Consider the following 24,102-nt stretch of genomic DNA (forward strand, 5'->3'; position numbering starts at 1 on the left):
CTGTGTTAAAACTGACACCAATTGGTGTTAATAGAGGACCACACCCTGAGGTGTTAAAATAACACCCTAGATATTGAACATAACACCAAAGAGTGTAAATGTAACAACCATATGTGTTGTAATAACACCTATAGGTGTAAAACTAACACCGGTGTAAAATAACTGATGTGGTCCTCTATGTACACCGGTTAACACCACAAATGCTGTGTTGCATGTGACTATATCATTTAGAAAATGCCGGCTTACGATATAAAGGCTTCAGGGCAGGGGTGGATCCAGGATTTTCCAAGGGGAGCCATTTTCTGAGGAAAAACTTGACAAGCAAAAAAAAAAAGAAATAAAAAAGGTCTTCACTTTCGAAGGGGGAGGGGGGCACACTTTTTTAATGGCATTTTTACATTACAAATTTTAATTTTGCTTCTCAAGGGGGGGGGGGGCACGGGCCGGCTGTGGCCTCCCCCCTGGATCCGCCAGTGATTCAGGATACACCATGAGATAGGCTCGTTTGATAAGGACCATCCAAACTCGAATTTTTGACAAGTCACTGGTGTTATTATTGTCGGCAGACGAGAGAGAAAAAGATATTTCCTTTCCTTTCCCTCATCCCTTATTATTTAATTTGTCATGTTTTTTTTTTTTTTTTTTTTTTTTTTTTGGGGGGGGGGGGGTCCATGTCCCCCAGTAGGCCTACCCATAAATTGTGTATTGGGGTATATAGTCTAAATGGGATGTGGGGTTCAGACTCTGGCCGGCAACCAAAGAAAGGTCACTAGAATTGAAGAAATTATTAAAGGACAATGAATAAGTCCACCCCAGCAGAAAGTTGATTTAAATAAAAAGAGAAAAATCCAACACTGAAAATTTCATCAAAATCGGATGTAAAATAAGAAAATCATGACTTTTTGAAGTTTCACTTAATTTCACAAAACGGGTATATATTAAAAAAAAAACAAACAAGTGCACACCTAGTTACCAAGAATGCGTATATAGCATTTTTATTTATTTGAATGCAGGATTGCAAACGGGTATAGGTACCGCGGCCGGGGATTGAACCCCGGACTTTCCATGTATAGTCAGGAGCCTTTGACCACTCAGGCCACTGCACCTCGGCACATGCACATCTTGGTCGATATGGTCGATATCAAAATAATGAGGGGACTGATGACATCACCCACTCACTAATTTATTTTGTGTTTTATTACATAAAATATGAACCCCCCCCCTTGTAATGTGAAACAAAATTTCATTCTCAAGTGGAGTTGCAGTGTTTAAGCATTTCATGGTTCAGTCAAGTTGGTCATTATCATCTGTAAAAATTTAAATATTGTATAATTCAAACAATAAGAAACAAAAGAAATAAAGAGTAAAAGATATCATCGACTCTCTCATTTGCATATCACTGACTTGTGCATATAACTATTTTCCGAAAAATATGCGAAATTTTATGCATAACTTTCTTAATATTCAACATCCAATTTTGATGAAATTTTCAGCGTTATACGCTCGTTTGATTTTGATTCAAATCAACATTTTCTGGGGTTGACTTTGATTTTTAAAGGCCTGCGGCCAGCAGCGGCAGATCCAGGAGGGGGGGGGGGGGCATATCCGGCCCGTGCCCCCCCCCCCTATATAGCTTGAGAGTCATGGGTGCGCATACAAGTGCAAATACCGTGGGATATTTGATTTGATTTGATTCGATTTTATTTTACATATTTCACAAGTACAAACAAAATTATGAAACAATAACAGAAAACTTATGAGAATACAAATCAGACAAGGCATAACAATTAATTCAAATTATAGAAAATAGCGATTTGGAATTAAAGACAATTTAAAAGAGTGAAATATGAGGGAACCTGCATAAAAGCAAGGCTTGTTTAGTCTGCAGGATCCAGAAAAAAAATCGGTCTTAATGAGGAGAGGACAGGTAAGTAAATTGATTATAACAAAGTAATGCCAAAAATGTGACGATTGTGTAAGGAATACAAAAAAATAAAAAAAATAAATAAATAAAAAAGAGTCCGTCACTCTATGACTATTATTTATTACTCATTACTCGGCCAGAGCGTATTAACAAAGTGCATGAATATAAAAGTTTACAAAGGGAAATTATAAGAATTGATAAGCATCGCTTTCAATTTACGTTTGAATATATTAAGTGAGGCACTATGTACCATATCATCGGGAAGATCGTTCCAAAACCTGGGCCCTTCAAATGCGATCGTTCTTTGAGCAAGGAGAGTGCGAGTACGCGGAAGGTGATAGGAGTCACTTAGCCGGGTGGGATATGTGTGGATTAGATTGTTCCTTTGAAACATAGAAACAAATGTATCAGGCAATTCACCTCTTGAAAGCTGAAACATAAATATACCAACTTGAAATGCATATATATCAGAAATTTTGAGTACTTTATTTTGGAAAAATAAAGTAAATGCCCTATCTCGAAAAAATATCAACATCATATCGCATCGGTAAACACCAGATGAAGGCGGAAAGGGCAGTGCAATACACAATAACCATATGACAACAATAATAGTGATGCCTTATGAATAATAAGACATGTCTCATAAATTATCAAAAGTACAATTTTGGATAACGAAACAAAAATATGTTTCTTACAGTTAGTGTATGCTATTATTTTTGTATTGTTTTCGTGGTAATGCATAAAAACGAAGTTGCAATAATTGTATCTATATATACAAAGTGCAAGGAAATCTCCCCATAATATGAGGCGCCGAATGTACCAATATTATATAGAACAATTATTTGTTATATAATCATTATTTATTAAATAATAACTATTATTTATATATAATTTACATTTTATTTGTAAATAACTACTATTATATAAAATATCATTTCTAATTATTTATATATAATTCCAAGTAATACTTCATTATTTGTAAATAATAATAGTTCGACATTCCATTATTTATAAATAATGATTATTTGTTTTTCATTATTTATAAATAATGATTATTTGTTTTTCATTATTTATAAATAATGATTATTTGTTTTTCATTATTTACAAATAATGATTATTTGTTTTTCATTATTTATAAATAATGATTATTTGTTTTTCATTATTTATAAATAATGATTATTTGTTTTTCATTATTTACAAATAATGATTATTTGTTTTTCATTATTTATAAATAATGATTATTTGTTTTTCATTATTTATAAATAATGATAATTGGTTTTTCATTATTTATAAATAATGATTATTTGTTTTTCATTATTTACAAATAATGATTATTTGTTTTTCATTATTTATAAATAATGATTATTTGTTTTTCATTATTTATAAATAATTTGTTGAGTTTTCCATTATTTATAAATAATGATTATTTGTTAAATAATGAAAACGTCTACTTCATTATTTATAAATAATTTTTTCGAGTGCACCATTATTCTCATTATTTATAAATAATCATTATTTAATGTTCGAGTTTTCCATTATTTATAAATAAAGATTATTTGTTAAATAATGAAATATCTACTTCATTATTTATAAATAATAATTTTGTTTCAATATCCCATTAATCATTATTTATAAACAATTTTACAGTTTGCCATTATATACAAATAATCATTATTTATATACAAATAACCATTATTTATTAAATAATGCCATTATTTATTAAATAATGCCATTATTTATTAAATAATGGAAAACTCGCTATAACATGCAAATGTGGGACCGCCCATGATATGAATATTCATGATGCGATTTCCTTTTTCGTGATTTTTCTTCACAAATTTTTGTCCATTTCCTCTTCATAATGACATTTCTTGAAGCAATTTTCTAGGGATATGGTCTGATTGTAATATTCTTCATTTTCTATATAACTTCGTCTTCGTAGAAATATCAAAAAGTGTAATTTTATACGATTTTTCCTACAGTTCACAATCCCCATAGGCGCGCGTGTAAGGGTAGGGACAACCGGTGAATCGACGGAGTGCTCTTCATCGAAATACTACGTTGGTTGGTCCCCGGAAGTGGCGGGCGGAATTTAGCCCGAATCCTCGATGGAAGTCGATCAAGTGCATATGAGCCGAGAGAGTGAAATATCAGTGTACTTGTACAGGCCCTTCTACTTTTTATAAATATTTCTTGTTGCTTTTTTTGTTAAGTTAATTTTTCCTGGTGTAGAGATAAGTTTCAGTTCTAATAATGCACTTCAAATACATTTTGGAGTGTCTGTTTGAGGCGTTTGGGGCGATTTCACCCTGGCCCCAAAATGCTCGCAACGACAATACGGGGGCATGATGACCCCTAAATTTTTAAAAACTTATTTTTCTATTGAAAATTATCACAAAATTCACCAAAAGTGTGCACGAAAGCCTTCGTATTTCACTTTTAAAACTCCAAAAAGTGCCCAAATGACAAGCTTGGTCGCTTCGCTGTGTCGCTTTCAACTTGAGAAAGTTTACGCGTCTGCTTCCCCCCCCCCTCCTCCGAAAGAAATTATGTATACGGCCATGCTCTAAAGAGCCTGGCACATTGATTTATGTATACTTTCATTTTCATTATTTTTATCTCATTATCAACATGGCCTTACGCAGAATTTTTTCCAGGGGGGCCGGGGCCGGAGCATGACGCGCGTAAACTTTCTCAAAAAAATCTTGAAAGCAAGACAGCCACGGGACCAAGCCCAAATGACAAGCTTGGTCGCTTCGCTGTCTCGCTTTCAACTTGAGAACGTTTACGCGCGTCTGCCCCCACCCCCCGAAATAAATTCTGTGAACGGCCATGCTCAAAAGAGCATATGGCACATTGATTTATATGTACTTTTCATTTTCATTATTTTTATCACATTATCATCATGGCCTTACACAGAATTTTTACCGGGGGGGGGGGGGGGAGCAGCTAGGAAGCGCGTAAAGTTTCTCAAAAAAATCTTGAAAGCGAGACAGCGACGCGACCAAGCTCAAATGACAAGCTTGGTCGCTTCGCTTTTTCAAGATTTTTATGAGAAAGTTTACGCGCGTCCTGCTCCCCCCACCCCCCCCCCCCCCCGGAAAAAATTATGCGTAAGGCCATGATGATAATGAGATAAAAATAATGAAAATGAAGTATACATAAATCAATGTGCCAGGCTCTTTAGAGCATGGCCGTATACATAATTTCTTTCGGAGGAGGGGGGGGGGGGAAGCAGACGCGTAAACTTTCTCAAGTTGAAAACGACACAGCGAAGCGACCAAGCTTGTCATTTGGGCACTTTTTGGAGTTTTAAAAGTGAAATACGAAGGCTTTCGTGCACACTTTTGGTGAATTTTGTGATAATTTTCAATAGAAAAATAAGTTTTTAAAAATTTAGGGGTCATCATGCCCCCGTATTGTCGTTGCGAGCATTTTGGGGCCAGGGTGAAATCGCCCCAAACGCCTCAAACAGACACTCCAAAATGTATTTGAAGTGCATTATTAGAACTGAAACTTATCTCTACACCAGGAAAAATTAACTTAACAAAAAAAGCAACAAGAAATATTTATAAAAAGTAGAAGGGCCTGTACAAGTACACTGATATTTCACTCTCTCAGCTCATATGCACTTGATCGACTTCCATCGAGGATTCGGGCTAAATTCCGCCCGCCACTTCCGGGGACCAACCAACGTAGTATTTCGATGAAGAGCACTCCGTCGATTCACCGGTTGTCCCTACCGTACACGCGCGCCTATGGGGATTGTGAACTGTAGGAAAAATCGTATAAAATTACACTTTTTGATATTTCTACGAAGACGAAGTTATATAGAAAATGAAGAATATTACAATCAGACCATATCCCTAGAAAATTGCTTCAAGAAATGTCATTATGAAGAGGAAATGGACAAAAATTTGTGAAGAAAAATCACGAAAAAGGAAATCGCATCATGAATATTCATATCATGGGCGGTCCCACATTTGCATGTTATAGCGAGTTTTCCATTATTTAATAAATAATGGCATTATTTAATAAATAATGGCATTATTTAATAAATAATGGTTATTTGTATATAAATAATGATTATTTGTATATAATGGCAAACTGTAAAAATTGTTTATAAATAATGATTAATGGGATATTGAAACAAAATTATTATTTATAAATAATGAAGTAGATATTTCATTATTTAACAAATAATCTTTATTTATAAATAATGGAAAACTCGAACATTAAATAATGATTATTTATAAATAATGAGAATAATGGTGCACTCGAAAAAATTATTTATAAATAATGAAGTAGACGTTTTCATTATTTAACAAATAATCATTATTTATAAATAATGGAAAACTCAACAAATTATTTATAAATAATGAAAAACAAATAATCATTATTTATAAATAATGAAAAACAAATAATCATTATTTGTAAATAATGAAAAACAAATAATCATTATTTATAAATAATGAAAAACCAATTATCATTATTTATAAATAATGAAAAACAAATAATCATTATTTATAAATAATGAAAAACAAATAATCATTATTTGTAAATAATGAAAAACAAATAATCATTATTTATAAATAATGAAAAACAAATAATCATTATTTATAAATAATGAAAAACAAATAATCATTATTTGTAAATAATGAAAAACAAATAATCATTATTTATAAATAATGAAAAACAAATAATCATTATTTATAAATAATGAAAAACAAATAATCATTATTTATAAATAATGGAATGTCGAACTATTATTATTTACAAATAATGAAGTATTACTTGGAATTATATATAAATAATTAGAAATGATATTTTATATAATAGTAGTTATTTACAAATAAAATGTAAATTATATATAAATAATAGTTATTATTTAATAAATAATGATTATATAACAAATAATTGTTCTATATAATATTGGTACATTCGGCGCCTCATACCTATAAGCAATAATATACTTGAAATGGAGCTATAAGAAGTTTTCGACCTCATAGAATGTGAGATCGTGAAGATGACGATTATCTCGGACAGATGAGGGACAATGCGACTTTGTGACTTTTGTGTATATGCGTATTATACGCGCTCATATTACATATAGTCCTGTATATTATTTGTTTTATTATTTTCTTCTTAAAATTGCAATTAGCCAAAGTACCTGCTCCTGCTGCCCGCCTTCTTTCTTTTTTCTTTCTACTTAGTGTACTGCACTCCTCTGTCCCTCCTGTCCCCCCCCCCTCTCTTATAATATTGTAAAACGTATTTTTTTCTCACACGATCCATCAGTTACGTTTTTGTCAAGTGCACAAAAATTGTTTGTATTTATTAAAAAAAATATATGATTAAGACCCAATATTTATTTGTTGTAATTTTGTAATGTAACTAAGATAGGGGCTTGCCTCTTGTACAAGCTTTGCTTTTTCGGCAAGTCCCTCCGTTTTACTTTTAAATACAAATGTCATTTGAGATATCTTTATTTACTGATGAATTGTGTTCCTTAAATTTATGATTATGTTATATATATTATATTTTGTCTTGTAGTATTTTCGACCTTGTTATGTTATGTTGATCATATTATGTACAATTGTGAAACGGAAATAAATAAATCAAATCAAATCAAATCAAATCAATGCCTGGATAACAAAACAAAACAAAACAATAGAAATCATTAAAATGTTTTCATATTTCAGATCCATGGGTTCTCTTCTTGTCTGAGTGATATACCGAAACTGAGAGAATGAGAGAGAAGGAGGGGGGAAGTGCATGCTATAAAGACTATGGTCCGGCCGTATTCTAATAGCAGGTTTAATAAGTTGTGGTTTAAGTATGGATAGCCAATTGTTACATAAATCACAAACATGTTAGAGATATCATACATCAGCTCATTTGGCTCTCAAATCATTCATAATTGCCTATAGAAAGTATAAATAGATGATTGTCTTTACCATCGATGAATCAGGAAAGAGCACAGTAAACATAAGAAACATACAACTTAATACAATTTTTGATACTTTTGGCTTCCCATACTTAAACCACAACTTTAAACCTGAGTTTAAGTTAAACCTGCTATCAGAATACGGGCCTATAAGTTTTACCAAGACTGTACATGTTAATTATATTTTGCACAACAGATGAAAGTATAAAAGCCTAAGCAAATAATGCGAGCGTGAAGCGAGAACTGAAATTTTTGGTCTACAGACCTGAGAAAGGCATTTAAGGGACCGTTTAAAAACAAATATGTTTATAGGAAAATCATGAAGAGGATACGTAGAGCTAAATAATCGGAGCGCAAAGCGCAAGCTGAAATGATTAGAAATGTTTGGAAAGACATATTACCTAAAAATTAAACATTTTAAGGACCTGCTGTGATTCGAACATCATGATCGATATAATAGCCTAAGTTTAAAGTACTTGAATGCGGGCGCACGTAGTCCTATAGGTTGAAAATAAAGCTTTTAAGTTTAAGATCAAGTTGGTGCCTCAAAGTTTTAAATTTGGGGACCCTTAAGTCTAAGCTAGCTAGACCAAGTGATTCCCGCCATGTTTGGTAAATCGACGCCCACGGCCACCAAGACCAGTTTGCGCGCCCTCTCAATATTTCAGGCCAAATTGATGCGTCTTTACGCTGAACATTGATCGACGCCACATAAAAATAACATTGAATATTGAGACAAATTTTGTGCCCCCGATTTTAAGATCGAATATTGAAGCCCCTAAATCAATTAAGGTCAACCTAAATGCCACCCGATATGGAGCCCTCATGTGGAACATAATTTAGGCTAATATACTTCAGATCAAATTGGCGCCTCTTCCGCTATTCCTCTCAACTCAATTTTTTTCTCCCTTTTTCCTTTCCATTTTCTCCCTATATTATTGATCGTGATCCGTCTTCTTTTTCTTTCTCTTTCTTTTCCATTTCCCCTATTCCCACATCCACATTCCTTCTCTTTTTTAAGTTTCTCTCTCCTTATTTGAATCTCTAGCTTTAATTATAATAATATATGATAATAATATATGAACTTGTTTATAGAATTTGCTTTAAATTTTTTTTTTTCATTCTAATTCCTGCTAAAAACAATATATGATTTATTCAATAGATCAATAGGAAAGTATACTGTTTCTGAAGAAGATTTTATTTCTTCATATGAAAGCACAAATGAGAGAAGTCTATAAAATGATGAGGCGCTCACAATTATTTCTAATTTTGTCTTTCATACCTGGAAACATCAAATATGTATGCGATTTCAATTTTTAATAAAAAAATTATTCATGATATTCTAAGTTTGATTTGAAAATATGTATTGATATTCAGTTATGTAAATTTGCCTATCTCGATAACAAAAGTATCCCATTTTACATTTTACTGTCTAAAACAAGACTAATTGTCTAATAAACATGCACAATAGCGATCTAAGCGCTAGGTTCGATGAGCAATGGCGTCTGTGCACAAGTTTCCTGATTTCGCCGTAATATGCTCCTTTTTGGAGCGTTATGGCGAAATGTTGCAGCTTCCCGACCTCACAATACCTGAATTACAAGAAGCTATAGAAGAAACAAAATGTGGTAATTATTATATTAGGCCATTTCAAATGAAACAGGGCTATTTTATCGAGATTAAGATTCGAGATCATCCATTTTTTCGCCTGAGCTGTGGTTTTTTGCTTGTCCTGTGTGATTGCAGTGCAGTGAATGCAATTGCAATGCAGCAAGTGAGTGGACTGGTCATTGGTGTAGTGGTGGCCGGCTGGTGGATGTCATGATGGGGTTGGTTTTACTTTAGGTCAAAATATTGGAGAGTGATGGTTGGTTTGCCTTTATAAACCAAAATGATTTTTTTTGCCTTATACATGTAATAGAGTAACGCACCCGAAAGTTTGCATTCAATCATCGTCACACATTTTTGTTTACCCTCTTCTCAAATTCTTGACAACATGCTCAATCTCAACTTCAAGAAATATATTTTTTATCTAAACCATTCTAATAAATTTGAATTAGTTGAACTAATTTACATATTATATGATGTCACAAAGATTCCATAATTGTCTGTAAAACATTTTAAAAAATTGCTCTACGCCTCTAGAATTAATCTTTATTTTGAAATGACGCCGTCGATGTACATGTATGTCATGATATATGGACGTCTACCTCTCGTTATTCAATCGAGTTCAATTCATTTAATCTCATTTTATCTCACATTAACAAATACATACAGTTACAATATATATACCCAGTTGTTGTGTGTCCGGACAGGTTGTGTGTCCGGACGATCAATTTTAGAAATTAAGTCATTTGGAAAAATTTACAAGCAAAGTTTCATCAATTTTTAGTACAAAATGTTAGGAAATATTATTGAGAACAAAATAGAAGATGATTACAACTATTGAATTCATATTTTTAGTGTAATCCAAAGACAAAAATGAAGGCTTCTAAAATATGAAGTGTCTGGACACCCGACCCCCCATCCTACCTATTTTCTTATTTTTAGCAAAACTGCCAAATACTAATATTCAGGTTTATTGTAAAAGAAATTCTCAATTGATTCAAATCAACTTGCAACTTTTTTCCCAATCAGCAGAGCTTTGCATGTCAATGCTTTGAATGGCCACAGTCAAAGAGTTCTAACTATAGCTCAAAGAACAAAGGGGGTTTAAACTTTAAACAAACAAAAAATAAATGCAGTTTTCTTTAACATATACATGATGTATGATCTTCAGTCCTTGGCTTGAAAATAAGAAATGTTTCTCTTTGGGAATATGAGTCTCCGATTCATGGAATTCTTCCAAAGAAACTGATCCTCATTTCATATTAAAGGTAACTTAGGCAGTAGTTTCATGAGAAAGTTTTTTAAATCAAGGTTAATTGTAAAAATATTAACAATACATCTATTTATGTAGATCTGCTGATCTGGTATATTAATGTAAACTTATCTTTGAAAAATCATGAAATCTAAGCTCAAAATTGATTTCTGATGATCACTAACACAGAAAATATGTGTGGGACAGTGTATTAATATTGCTTCGAAAAATACCTGACATTTGATGAAATTCAGTGCTTATTTTGCTAATTTCTCAGTAATTACGCATTTTTTACCAGAGCTATTTTGCACATATTTTTTATTTATACATACAAACACTTTGGTGGTAATTTGAATGGATTCTGTTTGAACTCATTTTGAGATCGTTACCACAACTGGTATATAGACAGTGATTTTCCGTTTAAAAAAATGGTCTTTTCCATTTCTGACAATCTGTAATTCCGTTTTAAGTTGATCTAAAACTGGAAATTCTGTTTTGTCACTGTAAATGTACACAGCAAAAACCTGAATTCCGTTTTGCAAAGGAGAATTCCATGAATTTTTACATGAAAAGTATAAGAACCAAAAGGAATTTCCGTTTTATTTACTGGTAAAACGGAAAATCACTGTCCCGATTTTAAAGATAAAGCTCTTAAAGATAAATACCAGTGGTATTTATCTTTAAGAGCTTTGAATAGGTACACCAATTATGCAGCCTTAGCTGTATGAAGATAGTTCATCATTTTGGATTGAACCAGAGGGAGCTCTCTACATCAGAGGACGCAGATACAGCAGAATATGTTAGCATCTTTATGATGTTAATATTTTCTATAAATTCTATTTTGACTTGATTTAATTATGAAGTAGAAAGCTAAGAATGATTTTAGCAGGGACTCAGTTTTGCTCTTCTAAAAATTTTAAGGGGAGTGGTAGGATAGCACTGCAAAAAGCTATTCTTTGACATGCAAAGGGAACTTTTTTGTCTGATTACAAAATGGATTGAGGAACGTACAATACAAACCACAACTACATGTAAGGAGACAAACCATCAGATATATCCAACATTTATCTCAGTGAACTTTTTATTGTCATGCTTGCAACGTGTGTTATTGCTTTTTGACTGAGAATGACGAGGTTTTCAAGGTTGGCTCTAACAGTTCAATCATTGACTGACACTCTTGTTTTACATTCAGGTTGAGTGATGTCAGAACAGAGATAGCGTATTGAAATAAAATGTACAAACAATTCAATGTGTATGATGTTGCCTGTTTTCTAATTTTTCTGCATTTATTATTTCATATCACAAAAAAAACAAATCAAATTTGCTGAGGCGAGCCATAAATCACTCGACCTGGAATGGCTTAAGGCGAGCTGTAGCGAGTGATCACTCCCTTAAAAACTGAGTCCCTGTTTTAGTAGTGAAATGTATGATTTAATAAAATTAATTCAGTGTAAAGGATTATATTTTTGGTGTTTGCTCTTTGTTTTGAAAATTTTTGTTTAAAAGAATATAAAAAATCTGACCTTTTTTTAAGATAAAAAAATGCCAACCCTGAAATCTCTGGTAAAATTTGTTGCATATACCTGGTGGAATTACACTTTGTATGCATTATGTCACCTGTCTCAAAAATTTATTTTTGTAAATTTGTCTCCCCTCTGTAGAAGTTCCCATTTTAAAAGAGATGATCATCAAGCTGATGCGTCGTCTGATAAAAAATGTGAACGCTGATAAATGGGAAAGACATTTAGTCAAGGTAAGTTGGTACTAGTGCCAAGTTTCCATGCATTTAACATTTTAGATGAAGTGGTTTATAATTGATATTAAGTAATATTTGTATTTAGGGAGTGAAACAAGATTTACATGTACATCTAAAAAATTGACAAATTAATGAAAGGACTCCCTGTTATGAAAACAAAACTGTATATATCCCATTTAAGAGTTTGTTTTCTCCACATAATTTGATACCATTTCTATGAATTCTTTGGGTATTCGGGAGGTACTGTATTTTTTTTTTATGTAAAATTTTTTTGTGCCAAAAAAAGTATGGCAAGTTCCCCTCAGTCTGCACAGTCTCCCTTGTCTGCGCACACACGTATCTGCGCGATTCTAGTAAAAGAAGATACGCGACGACCACAAACTTTACACATGCAATACATAGACAGATATTCATCAAAAAATCTGATTAAAAATGGTGGAAAAAATGAATTTTGGGCATTCCTGTGACGTCCTAAAAATGCAGCCTTTTTCATCAAAATCCCAGAATCGCGTGCTGAGTAAATGGGTGCGCAGACATGGGGCACCATTTTTTTGTTCAATCTGAAAATGACTGCCTGAGTTTTTTCCAAGAAAATCTTATATTTCTTTCAAATTTTTATGAGGTATTTGGCACACTAATTCGTAATGATGTAAGGAACATTATCAACTGCAAGGTTTTGTGAAATAAAAAGAATTCATGTCAAATCTTAACTCAAATCGTTAGGTGCGCAGACTTGGGGACCACCATCATATAACTGCGATTGAATAAATCTAGATGTCTATGAAGTTTTCATTTTACATTTATTGTACCATCGTCAGTGAGTTGAGAGGAGGCTGTACTTGAATACGATATTGTGAATGCTATTGTCGATTCTAATTACTATTTAGTAATTGTTTTTGTTTGTTTTGCTACAGATAAGTCGTTATTATTCTGGTATGGCAGCGTGGGAAGTGGATACCCTTGGATATACTCAGAGTAAAACTGAAACAAAACTAGGTCTCCTAAAGGTCAGTGTAAAGTCCCCCCTGCAAATCCAACTTTTAAAAAGTACATTGCAGCATTTGAAGAAAACATAAAGAGATAAATCTCAACCATGTTTTACTATCGCAGTGTAACACAATTAAAGTTGGATCCTTCTTATCATTTTGAACGTCTTTATTAAAAATTTATTCATTTTATGACATTTTATCCTGCACTGGAGTAGATGTAAAAATTATTGTATTCAACATGAGAAGATGTCATAATGTTGTTTTGAATTTACACATTACTTCACTTTAAAAAAATAAAAAGTCATATTTTTAGAAAAATTGTCTATATGTCCCTTTGCTGTCATGTGTCTAATGCTATGGCGTAAACTGATCACCAAGAAACTCTAAGGCCCAAATTCACAAAGGTGGTTTTGAAAACCCACAGTTTAGTCCATGGTTTTGCAGATTTCCTGTATAAATTATGCTTATTTTACCGCGTATATTAAAAAATGTCCAAAGCTGATGCGTGCTTTTGCCACAGTGCGCCAAATTGACGCCTGTTGCCTTGGTTATCCACACTATTTTATTCATGAGTCCACTGTTTTGAATTAATGAGTCTACTCTTCAAACAGTGGACCCGTGAATAAAATAGCGTATCTAACCATGGTAACAGGCGTCAATTTGGTGCACTGTGACAAAAGCGTGCATCAGCATTTGAATTTTTATACACGCGCCCGATATGTGCTAAATTATACAGGAAATCTGCATAAACCATGGATTTAACCGTGGGTTTTCAAATCCACCTTTGTGAATTCGGGCCTAAAAGTTTGTTTATTTGTTTGTCTTATTTCCGTATATAAAATAACAATTACAAAATAAAACATACAAAATACATATAATATGGAATGATAAAGGTAAAGGACAAGGTTGTAAGAAATGGTAAGGATTAAAAAAAGTAAAACATACAGCTGATAGTCCATATTCAGCTGCAATATTATATTGCTGCTGGTCTTCCATGGAGCCACATTACTTGAATAATGGCTATGACTATCATAATGTATTGGAAGTTGACCATGAAAAACAATAATTATAAAAGTCAATTTCTATTTATGATTTTTCTACAGTTTCTTTGTGATAGTCAGTTTGACGAACCCAAGACCAAATTCAAGCTTGCTGTGAATGAGTTAGAACCAGAGACCTTGCGTATACAGCCCATTGGAAGAGATAAAATGGGACTCGTCTACTGGTTCCAAAAGGTAACACATTCATATTTTTTCTGAAGGTTTCCATGGAGAATGATGATGATGGTAGTAATACTGATATACATGTAAATTTGATTTATATCTTGCCAAATTATCTCAGTCGAGTGCTCAAAGCACTTTTCAGGAAGTTTTGAAGTAAATTAAGAAGAATTGAATTGAACAATGCATGCTCCCAAATGCATTTAAAATCAATTGTACATCTTTGTGAATGTCCACCCATTGGGATTATCAGTTTAGCATATACAACTGGTCCATTTGCAAAGTGATTTTGCCATCCATGATTATGAAAAATGATTACGTTTTCGGCTGCTGAACTATATAGTGTTCATTGTGGCTCGTCCTGATCAGTTGAAAACCTTTTTTAAGGATGATATCTTTCAAGTATTTTCATCTTTGTCAGGTGACCTGTAAGTTGGTAGAGGACATGAGCTATGATTGAGAATTGAGAATAAATATCATTTGGTAATTGTGTACTTTGTTATAAACCAATGTTATAGGATCATGATGCTAACATCAGGGTCTACAGGGAGGAACAAGATGATATCGACAACTCAACTTGGCAGATGGTTTCACAGTAAGTAACATTGAGAACCCCTGGGAGAGATATTGGTTTATTGTTGTGGTTTATATAATATACAATTATACTTTGTCTTGAAAGTTTCCTGTTAAAACTATGGATAGAGGTGCATAGTGAATAGTTCTTTTGGAGGCATCGAGACCCATAGTTTTAACTATAAACTAACAATTAGTCTATGTATATGTAACCAGCCATAATGTTCTTCACAATTTAAAGCAAGTAGCTTATCTAAAAGATTATTTCGTCGTTATTTTTTTCAGACTACTTGGAAATTTCATTGAGATTGCACAGTGTGCACATCTGAGGTTTGAGTGAACCCTGAACTTAAAACATAGTTTTGTCCTAATTCTGTGAACAATTGGACAATGAAAACACCCAAAACAAATGGACTGTCAGTATTCCAAGAATTTTGTTTGGAGGATGGGATTAAATTCTGAGGATCTAAGCATCAAAGGCCTTGATTGAATAATTCTTTTTTCCTTGTACAGGATAAATGTTTGATCCCAAATATGAAACAAATATACACTGCCTAATTTCAAATTTCTTGTTAAAACTATGGGCAGATATGCCTCCAATAGTACTGTTAACCACAACCAGAAACTCTCAAATGTCACAAAATTTATGTTATTTTCCAAATAGTATATCCTGGAGTGTCAATCATGCCAACATTCTGAAATACTTAAAAAATAGCCATAATCACCAGGGGCCCGTTTCATAAAGGACTTGCAACTGTTGTAACTTTGCCATTATGGCAACTACCATGGCAACAGGGCTCAGCAGCCAATCAAAAGCAAGGTTGCCATGGTAGTCGCCATAATGGCAAAGTTACAACAGTTGTAACTCTTTATGAAACAGGCCCCTGAAGATCTTCCACCAATCACAGCAGGATGAATGTTTGATTTCAAATTAAATAAAATATAGTATAGGCATTAAAAGCTTTTTTAAAAATGGACTATGAAATGACAATTATATAATACCCAGGGACCGAGATGATCTTGCTGGGCTACTGGCAGTGCTCAAAAAAGGAACCAATAAACTCAGCTCATTAGACCTCAAGACAGATGATTCCGAGTCGACCACAACATCCCTCACAAACGAAGAGGAGACGGATCTCGACATCAAGGAAGAAAGTAAATATTCAAATTATTTCACAATCAATAAGTTCCTCAGCATGATGTTGATGGGCTGTAAATACCATGGATCTCGAAATTTAGACATTTTGCGGGCAGCTCAGAAAAAGCTGAAATAGGGCAGTTGTTGCAACCTCATATTGTCTGAAATATTTTCTAGGAGACTAATTCTTGTAGAGAATTCTTTCTAGGCACAAGAAAGTTGCTGCTAGTGTCATAACATTAAATTCAAGCTTTTGCTGAGCTCTCAATTTTTGTCTCACTTGCATAGCAGTGTGAGACTATAGGCGCCGCTTTTCCGACGGTGGCGGCAACGGCGGCGGCGGCGACGTCAACATCAAATTTTAACCTAAGTTTAAGTTTTTGAAATGACAGCATAACTTAGAAAGTATATGGACCTAGTTCATGAAACTTGGCCATAAGGTTAATCAAGTATTACTGAACATCCTGCCTGAGATTCATGTCACATGACCAAGATCAAAGGTCATTTAGGGTCAATGAACTTAGACCATGTTTGGAGAATCAACATCAAAATCTTAACCTAAGGTTAAGTTTTTGAAATGTCATCATAACTTAGAAAATGTATGGACCTAGTTCATGAAACTTGCACATAAGGTTAATCAAGTATCACTGAACATCCTGCATGAGTTTCACGTCACATGACCAAGGTCAAAGGTCATTTAGGGTCAATGAACTTTGGCCGAATTGGGGGTTTCTGTTGAATTGCCATCATTACTTTGAAATTTTATGGATCTGATTCATGAAACTTAGACATAATAGTAATCAAGTATCACTGAACATCCTGTGCAAGTTTCAGGTCACATGATTAAGGTCATTTAGGGTCAATGAACTTTTGCCAAATTGGGGGTATTTGTTGAATTACCATCATAAGTTTGAAAGTGTATTGGTCTAGTTCATTAAACTTGGACATAAGAGTAATCAAGTATCACTGAACATCCTGTGCGCATTTCACGTCACATGACCAAGGTCAAAGGTCATTTAGGGTCAATGAACTTTGGCCGAATTGGGGGTTTCTGTTGAATTGCCATCATAACTTTGAAATTTTATGGATCTGATTCATGAAACTTAGACATAATAGTAATCAAGTATCACTGAACATCCTGTGCAAGTTTCAGGTCACATGATTAAGGTCATTTAGGGTCAATGAACTTTTGCCAAATTGGGGGTATTTGTTGAATTACCATCATAAGTTTGAAAGTGTATTGGTCTAGTTCATTAAACTTGGACATAAGAGTAATCAAGTATCACTGAACATCCTGTGCGCATTTCAGGTCACATGACCAAGGTCAAAGGTCAATGAACTTTGGCCGAATGGGGGTATCTGTTGAATTACCATCATAACTTTGAAAGTTTATGGATCTGATTCATGAAACTTGGACATAAGAGTAATCAAGTATCACTGCACATCCTGTGCGAGTTTCAGGTCACATGATCAAGGTCAAAGGTCATATAAGGTCAATGAACTTTGGCCAAATTGGGGGTATTTGTTGAATTACCATCATATCTCTGTAAGTGTATTGGTCTAGATCATAAACATGGACATAAGAGTAACCAAGTATCACTGAACATCTTGTGCGAGTTATAGTAGGTTTCAAAGTCAGCACTGCTGCTATATTGAATCGCGTGATGCAGGTGAGACCGCCAGAGGCATTCCACTTGTTTTTTTTAGAGATACAAAGTTTAGCCAAGTGACGATGCGCTTTCATGATATTTTTCAAACAAATTCAAGAAAGGTTTTGTTTAATCTGGTTCTACTTTAATTTGTATTGTTTGACATTCAAGACAATAATGATGACCTTGCATTATCATTATCATGTTAAGCAAGGCCCCCTGGGAGAACAGTTTTTGGAACCGAAGTAAAATAGGAGATTATTATTATTAGTGCTGGGCGATATTTCAACATTATTAAACTTATGCGATATCAGAAAAATATTAGATATTCGAGAATGTTTTATGATTATGCCGATATATTGTGTTGCTACGATACAACCAAAATGTTATCAATTTATGAATAGTTGATCATTGTTTATTCGAATTACTGTGAATTGTTTTATACCAGCATAGAATCTTGTAAGTTGGTAACCAAATGCATTCTTTCTGAACACTAATCTTATTTCAGTTTTTTGTTTTGTGAAAACTGGGGTCTCTAATCTATACTCAACTTTCTGAATGCTCATTTACAGTTGCCAAGCTTCGCCTGAAAGTGACCTTCAAGAGAGAAACCGACTCCAATGGTGTTGAAATGGAACCCACCATAGAGGCTGAATTGAAAACGGAAGCGGATGTGAAGGCGGAGACATCAAGTTCCTCAGTGAAAGATGAGCCAATGGATAGCGCGGATGGAGGGAAAGGAGAAGGAATGAAAGAAGAACCAATTGAACCTTGTGATTTTAAGGAGAATATATCTGAAGTGAAGACTGAAATGGAGACAGAGAATTCAACATTAGACGATATTAAGATCAAAGCTGAAGATATTAAGGTCAAAGCTGAAGACGTTAAGACCAAAGCGGAAGAAGCAGTAGCTGGTGATGACATGGTAGATGTAAAAACAGAAGAGTTGAATCCCACACAGGAACTAGCCCCCTCAAGAGGGTCAGTAATTGTGAAAGTTGAAGATCATGTCAAAGGTTACACCCCAGTTCCAACACAGACTGCTGCAGAGAATGAAGCAGCGGTCACAGAAGGTGATTTTGACAAGGAGGATGGTGGTGAGAAGACTGTTTCTGGAGAGAGCAGGTCGAAAGAACCTACAGAATCGTGTACGATTCAATCAACTGATCAATCAAGGGTATGTGATAAAATGGGAAGTAGTGAGACGGAACAATCAAAAGACGTAAGCAGTGAAAGGAAAATAGATGAGCTGAAGGATAGTCCTGAGACCTGTCCAACCTCTGCAACTGTTTCTGAGCTAAAGGAGTCTGTGGAAGTCACTGGAAGGGCACCCAGACCAGCATCTGCTCCCGACCTGACATCATCCAGTGCTCCTGCGGTGACCGTCACACCTGCTAAAGCCCTTGCAGCAGAATCAACGGCATCCTTGTCCACGCCATCTCTGATTCCTAGCCAAGCATCTCCGAGGGCCCGGACGCCCACCACGAGCATGTTCATGAGACCGTGGGAAACCACACCTACTCAGCTAGAGAAAGAAAAAGAGAAGGAAAAGGAGAAGAATGAAAAAGAGGTGGAGGGAATATCGATAGATTCGGTTCAGAAAGAAGGAACTGGTGCAGAAATGCAGCCGAAACTTGGATTAGAAAAGACAGGCAGCACAGATGGACAAACACTACTGAAACCAGAAGGTGAAGGATCCAAGGACATAGAACACGAAGCTGGGGATGGCAATTCTCTTGCTGAGATAAAGAATTCAGAAGATGTTTCGAAACCTGATGAGAACAACTCAGTATCACAAAAGACTGTTCAGGTCACAGAGACAAGCAATGAGCAAGAAGACGGTTCAGCAAGGGCAGAAACTTCAGAAAATTCAACTTTGTCAGATACAAAAGAGAATACGGATATTCCTAAGGATGTTGCAGATAAGAATGAAGAAGCTGAATCCGAGCCAGATCGGGAGGCACAGGAAACCAAAGGTGCTGTCTTGAAGGAGGATGATACTGCTCCTGAAGCATCTGTAGAGAGAGCAGATGGTGACGAATCAAGGGAAAGGGAGGATAAGCAAGTGGAAGATGGGGAAAGAGAAGAAGAAAAACATGAGCAGATAGAGGCTAATGACAAACTTGCCACAAGTGAACTAGATGAAAATCAATTGAAAGGAGACTGTAAAGAGCCTGATATTGTGATTTGTGTAGAGGGGGGAAGCAAGACTGTTGGTGCGGAAGAAACTGATCCAAAAGACCGGACAGATGGGAAGGAAGCAAAAGTAGATCAAAAAGAAAAGGAGTCCAAAGCTGAGGAGGTCACAACGGACAAGCCTGGGTCAGCAGAGATAGAAGAGCCTGATGAAGAAGGCACAAAGGAGGAACCGGAAGGCATTGCGAAGAACCATCAGGAGAAGAGTGATGAAGATGGGAAAGAAGAAGGGCAGGACACAAAGGAGGATAATGAGAAGGAAAGTACAGAAAGAGAGGAATCTGCTGCGGTTCGGGGGTCTCGTTCTCTGAGACCTCTGAGACCTAGAAGAACTAAACAAAAAGAGGAACCCGAGGTCATCAAACCCAAACCAGCTCCGAGGAAGAGAGGGAGGCCAAAAAAGAAGCTCGAAGCTTCAAGTCAAGATGAGAAGACAAGTCAGGATGAAGGTTTCAGCCAGGAAGACGAGGAAGAGAAAAAACAAAAAAAGAAAAGTGTTCCAGAAGAATTAATGGAAGAAGAAGATGAAGAGGACGAGGAAGAAAGTGAAGATGACGATGACGACGATGATGATGACGACGATGATTACGGGAAAAGGAAAGCCCCCCAAAAGAAAGGGGTGAGGACCGCCAAGAAGAAACGGAAGAAGAAAAGAATGCGGTATACCCCAAGAAGGAAAGCATCGCAGAAAGCTGTTAACAAGATAGTACAAATGGAGAACGATGAGGAAGGTGGAGGTGTAGGGAAGAAGAAGTCAATGAAGGATGATGATAGCGACTGGATCTCGGAAGAAAATGATGACACCCCTTGCTGTAAATGTGGACTGTACAATCATCCCAGATGGGTAATTATCCTACTGTTTATTTCTTTTTTTAACCCATTATAGACTTTGCCCGTATATGTGTGGGCTTGAGTCTATGGAAAACATGTGTTATAGTGAATCAAAGATACTACGAGGGGAAGATCGGACACTTCGGCGATTTTTCGAAACATTCGATAAATGCTCATGGGGAAGGACGCCCACTAGCGTTGAGTGAGTAAACCATCTCACATCGGCACGCTGCTGTGTATAAAACTTATGGGGAAAATGAGAGAGGGTATTGAGGGGAGGGCACAAGGGCGGCGCATGGGAATAATTTTACCTTTTATTACCCAGAAACCTCTGAAATATATTCATCTCAAATTTAAGGGAAAAAAAATTGAAGAAAAAAAATCTTAAAAATGTAAAAATCGTCTATTCCTTCACCCCTTCACCATTTCTCTCACGTGTTTTGCACACAACCATATCACGATACGCAAAGGTAAAAAAAAGGTTGTTACTTACTCAACGCTGTAGGGCGCTCTTCCCAAGCGTTTCATTTTGCGGTCTTTGTACTGTCAGATCTTCCCCTTGTAGTATCTTTGAGTGAAATCATTCAGTCTCCAAGGGGTTGATGTGATGATAATATGGGCAATGTGTACACTTCCCCTTTTGGGATATAGAAAAGGGGTGTATACTTTGATAAGGCAGCTGAAACTCGATGTTGAGTTTCCGTTGCCCGCCCGCGTTATGAAATTTGGCCCGCGTTTGAAAATCAAATTCTGAAATTAATTCATTATTTTACTATTTTGACATAGATCTGGATTCAAAACTAATATGAAACATTTATATAAGCTTTTCACTCACACAATTACTTGTATATCTTGTAAATACCTGTAAATCTTTTCTTTCTTATTTTCTTCTTGTGAATGGAATGACGCTGCATGCTCAACCATAGTCAAACTCGTAGAATCAACCCAGCCATGGTCATGCAACAATGCGCCCGCGCTCCAGCCAGTATTTACGTGGTCAGTGTTTTGCAACAGCGATAGTACGCATGTACCTACATGTACAGTACGTGTACGGTGCAGGCAGAATCTCGATATGATCTGATCGCCGAGCAAGGTCACGGCCAAGACCAAGGGCCTAGGATTTTTAATATTTGACGATGTTCTTGTCAGTGACTATTCAAAATCATCAAAATGGCAACACCCTGTTGCCATACACGATCTCAAACATCGGTCAGACGGAAACTTTTTGTGACACAAAAGCCGACCAAATTAACCTTTAAATAATTTATTGATAAAATATATATGGATTTAATAATGTTTTGATCCATGTTTGTCTGACTTAAATTTCCTATTTCATTTATTGTACTATACTTAACAATATTTACAAAATGCAACAAATTTAATTTATTTATTTACTATATACTTTGTGTATTTATACCCCGCTCCAATCTCTCATTGTGGTGTGTCCAGTCCATGTCAATAAGGTAGGGAGGCTTCTCAGTGAGAAGGAATATTAAAGGGACATCCAATCAAAGAATCGGTGTTATGTGTTAATATGTGACGTATCCCCTACCACTACCAAGCCACCTTAGATCTACAATTATGAAACAGCAATACAATCCACTCCATTTCAAACATAACTCAAATGAAGATATAAATAGTGTATATGTTGAGATATTACATATTTATTGAGTGTATTGCAGAAAATGTCCAAATTAACAAATAAAAGTGCGTTAACAGGTTACAAAAGGTCAAACTTTCATCTTCTGGAAAATAATGAATAATGAAATCAGTTCCTCATTATGAGCTGGAAAAAATGTGACGGGGAAACTCAACATCGAGTTTCATTGGCCTAAGATACATTAGAGATAAATTTGGAGAGATGAAATGGATAAGCAAGAAAGGGAAAAGGATTCTTTCTTAGAATTGAAATTAATAATGACTTTTCTACTATTGAGGAGACTTCATATTCCAGGGAGCTGATGTAAGGTTATTTGACGCAATTTAGGAGGGTTTCAAAGTGGAAAGAAGGAAAGAAAATCAGAAACGTGTTAAAATTGGCTCAAACTCAGGAAGTGTTGGTTGAATCCATCAATCATATTAAAAATTCTTAGGGAATAATGCCATCTCTCCCATCAGTGTTTCACATGCAGAATTTAAAACACAAAAAGTTAATGCTACAGCATACGGTACACTTTTGCTTTTGAGAAAAGGGTAAGACGTGAGATGGTTCTTTTCTGTTATAATGGCCACCAATGAAAGTTATAGATGAAAGATTATATTTTGATTTTGATTTTCATTTACTCTCCCAGATTCTGTTGTGCGATAAGTGTGACTCTGGTTTTCATACGGCTTGTCTACGTCCACCTCTCATGGCTATTCCAGATGGTAATTGGTATTGCCCCAAATGTGAACATGTGAGTAGAAGATAAACACCCATATTCTAAAGTACAGTATAACTAAATAGGCCTTGGTCTAACTCTTTGCTAAAACTATGGCAAGCCAACAATGGAAAAGTTTAATTTACATTGTATGTTTTCCTATCTTCACCAGGCCTTTTCCCCATGCTACAGGTGTGAAGGAAACCATTTTAAATACTATTCCCAATTAGTTATGAATGATTTGTCTATAGACTGATAAATCGAGTCTGTACTGTTCAGAATTTTTTGGGTGCAATTGGCCATCCATAGTTAGACCAGAACTATGGACCAAAGTTTAATGTAACACGGGTACAGAATACGGGCCAAAGACTAATTACAAACTTTTTGTACGTCCGACCCCCATTTTTCTCAAGTCTTACTTCACTTCATAAGAATGATTTGTCAATAGACTGATAAATCGAGTCTGTACTGTTCAGAATTTTTTGGGTGCAATTGGCCATCCATAGTTAGACCAGAAGTATGGACCAAAGTTTAATGTAACACGGGTACAGAATACGGGCCAAAGACTAATTACAAACTTTTTGTACGTCCGACCCCCATTTTTCTCAAGTCTTACTTCACTTCATAAGCTGACCACGTCATGGTCCTTTGGGAACATT

The 24,102-nt window shown here is 35.1% G+C and overlaps 1 protein-coding gene across 2 annotated transcripts in view; it reads left to right on the forward strand.

Moving 5' to 3' along the window:
* The first annotated feature begins 9,340 nt into the window (after window positions 1–9,340).
* The window catches only part of LOC129279285 (remodeling and spacing factor 1-like), a 33,903-nt gene continuing 19,141 nt past the window's right edge, over window positions 9,341–24,102 (forward strand). For both annotated transcript variants that reach the window (XM_064111632.1, XM_064111633.1), the window contains exons 1-8: window positions 9,341–9,499; window positions 12,393–12,484; window positions 13,402–13,494; window positions 14,580–14,711; window positions 15,215–15,291; window positions 16,276–16,424; window positions 18,629–21,096; window positions 23,375–23,479. In XM_064111632.1, the coding sequence (XP_063967702.1) occupies window positions 9,370–9,499; window positions 12,393–12,484; window positions 13,402–13,494; window positions 14,580–14,711; window positions 15,215–15,291; window positions 16,276–16,424; window positions 18,629–21,096; window positions 23,375–23,479 (3,246 nt within the window). In that variant the 5' untranslated portion in view covers window positions 9,341–9,369. The remainder of the gene's footprint in view (window positions 9,500–12,392; window positions 12,485–13,401; window positions 13,495–14,579; window positions 14,712–15,214; window positions 15,292–16,275; window positions 16,425–18,628; window positions 21,097–23,374; window positions 23,480–24,102) is intronic.

Source organism: Lytechinus pictus, chromosome 16 (assembly GCF_037042905.1).
Source record: "Lytechinus pictus isolate F3 Inbred chromosome 16, Lp3.0, whole genome shotgun sequence".
Classification (NCBI taxonomy): Eukaryota; Metazoa; Echinodermata; class Echinoidea; order Temnopleuroida; family Toxopneustidae; genus Lytechinus; species Lytechinus pictus.